Source organism: Electrophorus electricus, chromosome 21 (assembly GCF_041902795.1).
Source record: "Electrophorus electricus isolate QZ-2024a chromosome 21, ASM4190279v1, whole genome shotgun sequence".
Taxonomy (NCBI): domain Eukaryota; kingdom Metazoa; phylum Chordata; class Actinopteri; order Gymnotiformes; family Gymnotidae; genus Electrophorus; species Electrophorus electricus.
This window is the reverse complement of record NC_137517.1, coordinates 5,270,001-5,279,143: the sequence shown is the minus strand read 5'-3', so window position 1 is coordinate 5,279,143 and position 9,143 is coordinate 5,270,001. Positions and strand designations below refer to the sequence as shown.

At 40.7% G+C, this 9,143-nt stretch overlaps 1 protein-coding gene and 1 non-coding gene across 2 annotated transcripts in view; one reads left to right on the top strand and one right to left on the bottom strand.

The window, feature by feature from the left end:
• Window positions 1–1,344: 1,344 nt before the first annotated feature.
• On the top strand, window positions 1,345–1,416 carry trnaq-uug (transfer RNA glutamine (anticodon UUG)). The gene has a single exon. It is a non-coding gene; the product is annotated as a tRNA-Gln (tRNA).
• A 438-nt stretch (window positions 1,417–1,854) lies between these two features.
• The window catches only part of calcrl2 (calcitonin receptor-like 2), a 20,950-nt gene continuing 13,661 nt past the window's right edge, over window positions 1,855–9,143 (bottom strand). Inside the window, exons 4-13 of the mRNA XM_035521382.2 lie at window positions 9,068–9,143; window positions 8,730–8,842; window positions 8,275–8,366; window positions 8,065–8,182; window positions 7,248–7,401; window positions 6,793–6,853; window positions 6,538–6,601; window positions 5,975–6,193; window positions 5,249–5,290; window positions 1,855–3,256 (exon numbers count right to left, since the gene is read on the bottom strand). The exon at window positions 9,068–9,143 is cut by the window's right edge and continues 32 nt beyond it. Of these exons, the coding sequence (XP_035377275.1) occupies window positions 2,987–3,256; window positions 5,249–5,290; window positions 5,975–6,193; window positions 6,538–6,601; window positions 6,793–6,853; window positions 7,248–7,401; window positions 8,065–8,182; window positions 8,275–8,366; window positions 8,730–8,842; window positions 9,068–9,143 (1,209 nt within the window). The 3' untranslated portion in view covers window positions 1,855–2,986. The remainder of the gene's footprint in view (window positions 3,257–5,248; window positions 5,291–5,974; window positions 6,194–6,537; window positions 6,602–6,792; window positions 6,854–7,247; window positions 7,402–8,064; window positions 8,183–8,274; window positions 8,367–8,729; window positions 8,843–9,067) is intronic.

Sequence of the window (9,143 nt, the reverse complement as noted above, 5' to 3'; positions counted from 1 at the left end):
AACAAAACGAAAATTTCAAGTTTGGCTACAGGTGTTCATTCTAACCAAACGGGAGGAGGCCTGATAAGATCTGGATATTTATGATCAGAATACATGAATTCAGATTTTGCTGACAATGTTCAGGGTGCGGGACGAGGAACTAGCGACGTGGTGCAATGGCAGTCCGCCACACGAACTAGTGAAGTCTCCCATGTCAGACTTTTTGTATTTCACCGCCTATAACGTGTTCCTTGGTAGTCATGACTAACTTGGCCGACCGTCTTCCCCGACCAGCTATGAACGCACGTAAGGGCTTGAACGATGAGCAGACTAGTTGATTAAGCAAGTTTAATCAGGCTGGTCGGTGAAAATATACCTTCAGCCGCACCGGCCTATTGCAGATGAAGGTGCATTGGGGAAAAACAACAACAACAACCTTTCACCCAGTGTAATTTGTTTGCCAGGTGTAATGATCCTATTGACCTTTGGAGGCACATGTTCTTAAATCTGACTTTATTAATATCTAGATATTTTTTAGACAAATTAATCACTATTGCTTCTCTGGTTGCTACACTAGGTTTAAACTAGTGGCCTTTCCTGCTTCTCCGATTTCTGTATTATGGTTAACTTTATTTATTATTATATAATTATTAATTATATTATTATATTATTATTAAGTTTCCTGCTTCTCTAACTAGATTTTTTATTCACAATGCCATCTTATTTTGCTGTCCAAGCGACCAGGTTGACACAGCTAGTATCTTTTCCATGCTTTAGTATAGATAATTACATACATTCAGACCTTGTCCTGTAAAAGCGACTCGGTCTGAGAGTAACAGTGGTTCTCGGGTGTGATGAATTGTAGGCTACATCTCATCCATATGAGGTGCTTTCTGCTCGACACGTTTGCATAGGCTATATTTGTCTTATTATGGTGGTGGGTAAAGCGTCGCATTGATTGAACCACAGCCTATCAAATCAAGACACTAAATATGCATATAGTTCACCATGGTCCACCAACTCTGAATTTAAATGTCTCATTTACCAAGCTCACCAAAATCTCCAAACGGCACCCCAGCACCTAGTCACTCAGTAAAAATGGTGCTTGCTGAGGTGAGATACGAGTAATGTAGGCTGCGTAGCTAGCTGGCTCATTTTCGGTTATTTTTTAACATATTTCGAATGATTGTATATACAAGAAGTCAATACTGCAGTATGCAGTCGACTTGGTCTGATACTGGTTAGTTTGTTGTGAAGCTGACGGCTTCAAATAAAAGGGCGCTTATACTGAACGCCGAAGATAAATCGATTTTAAGTAAATTTTAGGACTCTTCTTCAGAATTAATTCCCACCTATGTTTACGGTGGTCCCATGGTGTAATGGTTAGCACTCTGGACTTTGAATCCAGCGATCCGAGTTCAAATCTCGGTGGGACCTCGACATTTTCAGATGTCATTAACATGGAAAAACGTTCTTCCGATAGTCTGACCGAGGGAGGATAACTGAACTACGTCCGTTCACAAGATCTCACAGAATATGTGGTAACTAACTGGCATCTCAGGTTGTCTTAAGTATCCGAAGGAACATAACATATCTCTCAGAACGAGGTGGACGGAGGTAAAATTGGTCCTAGATAAGCAGGCCTTTTATCCGCCGTGGTGTCACATCTTCGGCCACAGCACTGAAACATTTCTGTCTGATTCGAACCTTCACATAATTATTATTTAATGACCTAATCAGGTAGGATTTACTGCAGTGCTGAGTATTTAATTAGATGTTTTCTGTAGTAGTTTCCAGTTTTTAGTTTTTATTCAAATTTGTGGGGTGAACACAAGATCAGTTGTGATCAGTTCACATGTGAGATTGGACCAATAGTTTCAAATGTCCATAACGTTTATTGCGCACTTTACAACACTAGCATCCATCACATAAACAAAAGAGATTACAGTTAATCCCCAAATGTTTGGCAGATTGAAAGGAATGTTTTTGTCACCTAATTTCACCAATATCCACATGCATGCAAACATATTTTTGTAACTCACCACAATATCAAGCACAGAGGAAAAAAAGCCATTAGGAGCAATGGGAGTAGGTAGTCAGTGAAAAATAAGTGCTTGTACAAATTCCTATTTACAGCAAAAGTGTTTACAAACATATTTTAAAAATAATTACATTTTTTATTGTAGTGCTTGTGAAGGCAACACCTTATTAAAACATGTTTCAAATTTTTTTTTCTATATGACTGTATCCAACAGAAGAATTCAGTCAGCACATATACATTTGGTGAAAATCTATGGAAATCTCGCTTTGGTGTTTGAGAGTCATAGAAAGCTGCTTAAGCATAGCATGGCATAATGAGAAACTGTTTTTAATAGCAAAAAATAAAGCCTCACAGATTATTCTGGTCATTGTGATATATTTGATAGTACAGCCCACCTACTGTTTAATATTTGTAATGTCTTGCTGCTGTTGAAAATGAGACAGGCCAAAAAAACTTCTGCCTCTTTAAAACACAGCAAGCATCTTCTCATATGACTATTTAACCTTGTTAATATAGACCATCCAGTCAAATGGTGCAGCAACCTTGAATTTCGGACCATGCTTGGGTATAAACATGGTTTGTAGGTATGATTGTGTAAACAGAGAAAGGCTGTGTTGTGGGACATGTGAGCACACGTGCTCCTGGCCCATATTATGAAATAGTGACTTAATAACCAGCCAGCGCCTTGTTTAGTGTATTTTAGGACTGATGTTTCTATCTGTACTCTCTCTAAACGTGTCTTCTGTTGAGGCACTGTTGCCCAAACTGAGTTTGTCATTCATGCATTTTTTAAAAATTAGGCTTACAACACTGAAACCAGCTATTAAAGGGGTGCCATTTAAAGGAACGTGCCGCCAAAACAATGCAAGTGTCTAGTACGTTTAACATGCTGACGCCAACACGTTCTATTCACATTTTACATTGTTTGGGCATGTCGTCTGCCAGGGTGAAAAAGGAGGTTCTCTTTTATATGACGGATGAATCTACGTTCAGTGTCTCTTTGCAGCTGCTGTAACTGTGCTTCCCGTTGCTCTGTCTGTTGAGTGAGTGCATGGCTGCTTGCGATTTCTCGTCCTCCGAGCAAAACGGCGCCTGCTCGAGGCTGACTGTGACCCGACTGGTCTCTGTGAACGACGAGTTGGTGTGGTAGTTGCTGTGAGACTCGGCTGTCACCCGGCGATGACGTCGCCACTGAGCCTTGTACTGGGAAGACCTGCGCCTGACAACTGACTGGACCTGGAAGAGACCATTAAAGAGGCAATAAGCCATTTTCGTCACCAAAAAGCAGCAAACATTTTTTTTTTTAAATGATTATTTATTATTTTTTCTTTCTTTCGTTTTTTTCTATAAAGTGCAGCTCATATTATATGAAAAATAACATTTCTTTTGTACTCCTCAAATGAACTGGTTTATGCTCCACAGAGCAGTTCCCCCACATGGCCATTTTTAAAACAGATTTAGTACAGAATCTCTGAAACACCCAGGCCAATATTTGTCAGTATAATGGCTATTACAGAACATGAATAAGAATCATTGGGAAAATGACTTATTCCTCCTTTAATGCCATTTTACACTGGAAGCAATGTAATGAGCACAGCAAATCACAACTACTCTGTGATGCAGGCTATTTTTCAATGAGTGTGATTTACCGCGATGTTCCGCATGTATAGGGATTTATTTATTTTTTTAAATATTCCCGATGTTACAACATTGTGTGTGGGGATGACCTTTACAGTGTAAAATAATAAAATAGGCTATCTGTTAACACTGCGGTAACCGTGACTGCGTATTTTCCCCATGTTTTCAGTAGTTCTGTTATAGTTTTTCCTTTAAGAAGGTCAAGTAGAAGTAAATTAATAAAAGTTCCCTCTACTCTCGACCTTTCTTTAAGCTTGTATTAATGTTGCTGAGTAATAATACAGCTTATAGGCTAGAATATGGCTCTTCCATTTTAATCATGGTCCTGTTACGTGCCATGTGTGCACGTTTGTGTTTTGTATTGGTTGTTTTTCCCTGTTACAGTTAAACCAATGAGAAGTCTTGTGGGCCGAGATGGAGGCGGGACTACTGCTTTAAAGGCAGATATTCTCTCCTGTGAGAGTGTGCAGCGCTGGTTGGGCACAAGTTTGAGTTATTATTTAGGGCATTTCGTTAAAGTATGCAGCGCTGGTTCGGGCCATGCGTGAGAGTTATTACTTAAGGCATCTTGTGACAGTGTATGAACGATACTGTATAATTTACTTACTAGATTGCTGTTATGTTTCCCCTCTCTGTCGGTGTGGACAAGTCAGGTAACATGGTTACAGGTGATTTTAATGTATAGATGTGGTAGATTAGGGGTGGGTGCCACTTCGTTGCATTGTTGATCAAGAAAGGTATGTGGTAGGCAGGGAAGCTGTTTTATTATTATTCTCATTTCTTTGGCACCATCCATAACGTCCACCCGTACTTTATGGTCACTCACTGGAATTGTTCTTATGCTCTGAACTATGTGCTCTTGCCATTGATTTTATTGGTACAAGTAAATTGATAAACACAGAGGTTAGTGGTGTTGGTCTCATCCTTGGCTATTTTACGCATGCCTCACACACACACACACACACACACACACACACACACACACACACACACACACACACTCCTTTTAGGACTGTTACAGCCCTTTCGATTTTGCCACCAACCGGGGGCATGTAACAATCGAGTAGAAGTAAATAAATAAAAGTTCTCTCTACTCTCGACCTTTCTTTAAGCTTGTATTAATGTTGTTAAGTAATAATACAGCTTATAGGCTAGAAAATGGCTCTTCCATTTTATTCATGGCCCCAGATTGTATAATATAACAAGAATACTTAATTTTGTACTGTTTCTGCATAGAAACCATGGGCTTTCACCTGAAATTCTAGCAGAAACGGCTTCCATTTAGCACTGACCCAGACTTGAACTCCACAAAAAATTAGCACAAAACACATTACTTCTGCATTTAAAAAGAGCTAGAGGCTCAGTTAATAACTAAGAAAAAGACCAAAATCAGTTAACAACCGAAGTACTAAGTGTGTAGTTTTTAAAACTCTGGAGTAGTTTTAAAAAAACAAAACACTACAGCTTGTCTCAAGTGGATCCTAGACTATGTTAAAAGGTCTCAACCTTTTTTGCTGTTTGCTGTGCTATTTCATGGCTTTGACATTTTTTATTCTCTGGTGATAGCGTATGATGGAGCTAGGCACCTACCTCGCCATTGTTGAAACAGAAGACAAAGGCGACCAGGAGTCCCTACGGAGGGTGGAACAGATTATGGGGGAAAAATCAGGAATGTTAGAATTGTTTCATTCAGTTTCCTTAATGACAATATTATTTTAATTTAATTCAGTATACTGCAGATGGAAACCTAACAGCCAATTCAAAATAAATGTAAAACCCTTTCATTGAATAACCTACGCTGACAGTGTAGTATAGCATAAGATAACACAGATGGGCTCAAAACATCTTGTGAAACCAGTAATACGTAAAGGGTGTAGGTAGTCACATTTGAGCCAAATAGTCCAGTAATAATCGTAACCCATGCTTTAATTAAACATCTTCAAAACCTGCACTTTTTTGTGATATAATACACAAATCCTTCTGTTTTTCGTGATTTTTTTTAACCACCTTTGATCTTTTTATTTCCAGGACCTCAACGATCACGTTACAACATCATAGCATTGTGATGATATGTGAAATACTGAATAGAATAGAATAGAACAGAGTATTCAGCTTTCCCACTCTTACACTGATTTCTTTTGACAAACATACTTATTGATTCTACTGAGTTTTTATGAAATGCAAGTTCATACACTGAAAAACCAAAACAGCAATTTCCCAGAGATATTTGTCCAAATGACAAAAGCTTCTGGTATGAAGAGACTGTGTGGCAGACATAGGGCCTGGGTCAGGTCTGTGGGTCAGGCAACAGCCTACCTGAAAATGCGTGAAAATGTGCATGAGGAACTCGTAGATGGCCAGGGCCAGTTTGCCCTCAGGCTGCAGTGGGACCAGGATGAAATGGATCCCCATCAGAGGCACCAGGATGAGGGTGGCGCGCACGGCCTTCATGTAGACCCTGGACTCCGTCTTGTGCGTGACCCGTAGCTTAGTGATCAGTACTCGCACTATGTTCATCAGGAAGAACAGGTTCACCTGCAGGGGGCGACAGAGGCGACAGGCTCACAGGCCATGGCTGTGAGGGAGAGCCCTCCTGAGCACTTTTAGGTCTTGGTTGTGTCCATGCAGACTGCAGAGCAAAGTGCCACACCGTCTTGTCGTCCAGCCACACAGCCTCGCTCGCATTGTATAAATTAAAATAGTATCACTTAAATCATTCTCTGAGAACGATCACTGAAAGTTAGTGGCCAGGGGTAAAAACTCATTAGCCCCGTGGAACAGCCAATCAGATTTTTGTTATGTTGCTGGAAAAGAGGGTCCTGTGAGAGAAGACCTGTGTGACAATGTGCTCAGACACTTGAGCACATGAGAGCACTCACCACCAGGGCAACCTGGATGGGGCCGTGGACGATATAGAGGAGGCTTGTGTTGTCTATCCAGCAACTGAGAAACACACAGACACAGGGCTCATAAACACTCACGCACGAACACACATGCACACAGACGTATGCCACGCAACTCGTCAGTGAATACATGAGGATCCCCTTCCAAACAGCATTTTAAACCAGGGGGAAGAGAGGTTGAACCTCAATTCAAACCTAGCTTTGCAAAAATGGATGGAGATGTCTGCTTACTTGTCATCGTAGAAGACCAGGCGAGCTATGGCATGGATCACAGTTGGAATAACGGGAAAACCTACAAGAAAGAAAGATAAATTAATAGGATGACTCTTTAAAATGCAATATAATTGATAAGGAAAATGAGAGGAAGAGAAGTGAATGCTACAAACATCAGTCATCTTTAAATGGAAGCTGGGTCAATAATAGGAACAACTGTTTCAAGATTTTTACATTTTAAATGACCAATTACCATATTCATGCTGTTAGACATTAGCTATTTCATTTGAACTGAGCACTTTGAGTGAACCTGGTATGGGGGATTTTCTAATGAAACAACTCGATTCGTATCAGTGAACCAAAGCAATATGGAGGGGTTCTGCTAGTCACATCCCCAAAGGGGAGTAATCAAAGTGTCAGACAGAGTCAATGTGAATCAGACCGAAGGGAATCTTATGGATTTGACTCCTCACCCCAGCCCAGCAGGTAGTACCATCCCAGGTGCTGCTCTCCCATGAACATGGCCACGATGATGAGAGTATGCAGGTAGATTCCTTCGCACAACATCCAGAAGTAGTTTGAACAGTGTGTGTAAAGAATCAAACTTAAAAAGATCTTGCAGACAATCTGAATGAGTCAGTGCACACACACACACACACACACACACACAGACACACACACAGACACACACACACACACACACAGACCTATTAAATCAGAACTGCGCAACTTCTCTTTTGTTGATAATTATTGCTATAGTGGCTTTTGCAATGCTGATATTAGCAATATTTCATTTTGTAGATGAGTCTTATAACTAATCACTTTTTGATCAATGTTTTGTGGGAGTTTTAATGAGTCATTACACTGGCATGATACTTCAAACAATAATAAATTTTGGTCAAATTAATACAGGTTAATCTGTATGCATACATATCAATCCCTCACCATGGCTCTAGAAATATACTGCAATATATCACAGTTATGATATCTAGTAAAATAATCACAGTATAATGTTTTTGTCTCGTACGCCTTAGTATAAATATTGCAAGGACAAATAAAACTACAACCCCCCGAAGAAAAGGACATGTGAGAGAGACATGCAAATATCCAAGATCTACCACCCAGTATGACAAATCAGCCAAAACCAAATTACCTCAACCGCAACACACCAGAATCTCATACACACTCGACTAGACCATTGGGGTAAAATCCTCTACAAGGGGTGACAACAAAAGTAAAACAACTTCAAATAATAAATGGGGTGATAAACACAGACGACTGGACGCTCACCGAGTCGCTCACTGTGCTCTTGTTGATAATGTTAAACCAGATCACCATAAGTATGGAGTTCAGGATAAATGACATAAACATGTTCTTGTGGAGAGAGATCCTCTGGCAGCTTAGACATCTGCAGAAAAACCGCGTACAGTACTCACAATGCAATGCATAAACCATTGGTGTAATGTGTGAGTTCACGCGATGGTCTTTACATTTACTCACTTGAAATAGGAGAAGATGAACATGGATATGACTAGGGAGACCACAGAGAGAGTATGACCCACCACAGCCAGATAGGACATGGTAATTGCAAGCTGCATAGAGGCAAGATGGGAGAATACAATCATTCCAGTGCATTCTCTGTTTACAAAGCTTTTATAACGCCATACAGTTTGTGCCATACACAAGGATAGCACGATTGCAGGATGGGAATGAGTGCCGTGAAATCGACTGGTGGGCATCAGCATGATCTCCGTGGAACGGATTCTTCACGAGCAGCAAATCATGTCCTGCCATGTCCTTGCACAATGTTATAAACTATGGGAACATTCGACACTTGCCTTATTCAATCTAGCTGTTTCATTCATTAGGAATAAAACATGTGTGTGTGTCCCGTCCCCCCCCCCCCCCCCCCCGTGTGGACACAATATAAAAGGTAGAGATTAAAATGTCCTCACTTTGAGTTTCTGTTCAAAATACATGGAGCACAGGGTGTAGTTAGACCACAGTCGGTTGCTGTCTGGGTGTCGGAACCACTGGCCATCCGGGTTACACACTTTGGTCACTTTCTCTGTGAGAGAAGTCCAGATCAGAAGAGACACTTCCGAACAGCAATAACCAAACACACAAATAAAGTCTATGTTACAATTTTGCTAAATAAATTCTGAAACCTTTTGCTTCTGAAACAGTTACAGTCAGCCAGTGTCACTAGGCCGCACGTTTTGATCAAATCCAGGCCTAGAGCTTTCAGGATCAGAAGGCCCAGCTAGTTGTTATTGCATGTAGAAAGGCTCACCAGTGGGGTCGAAGTCGTGGAAGTAAGATGGGCAGTGCTGCATGGCGGTCCCTGGTGATGAGTCTCCCCAACATAG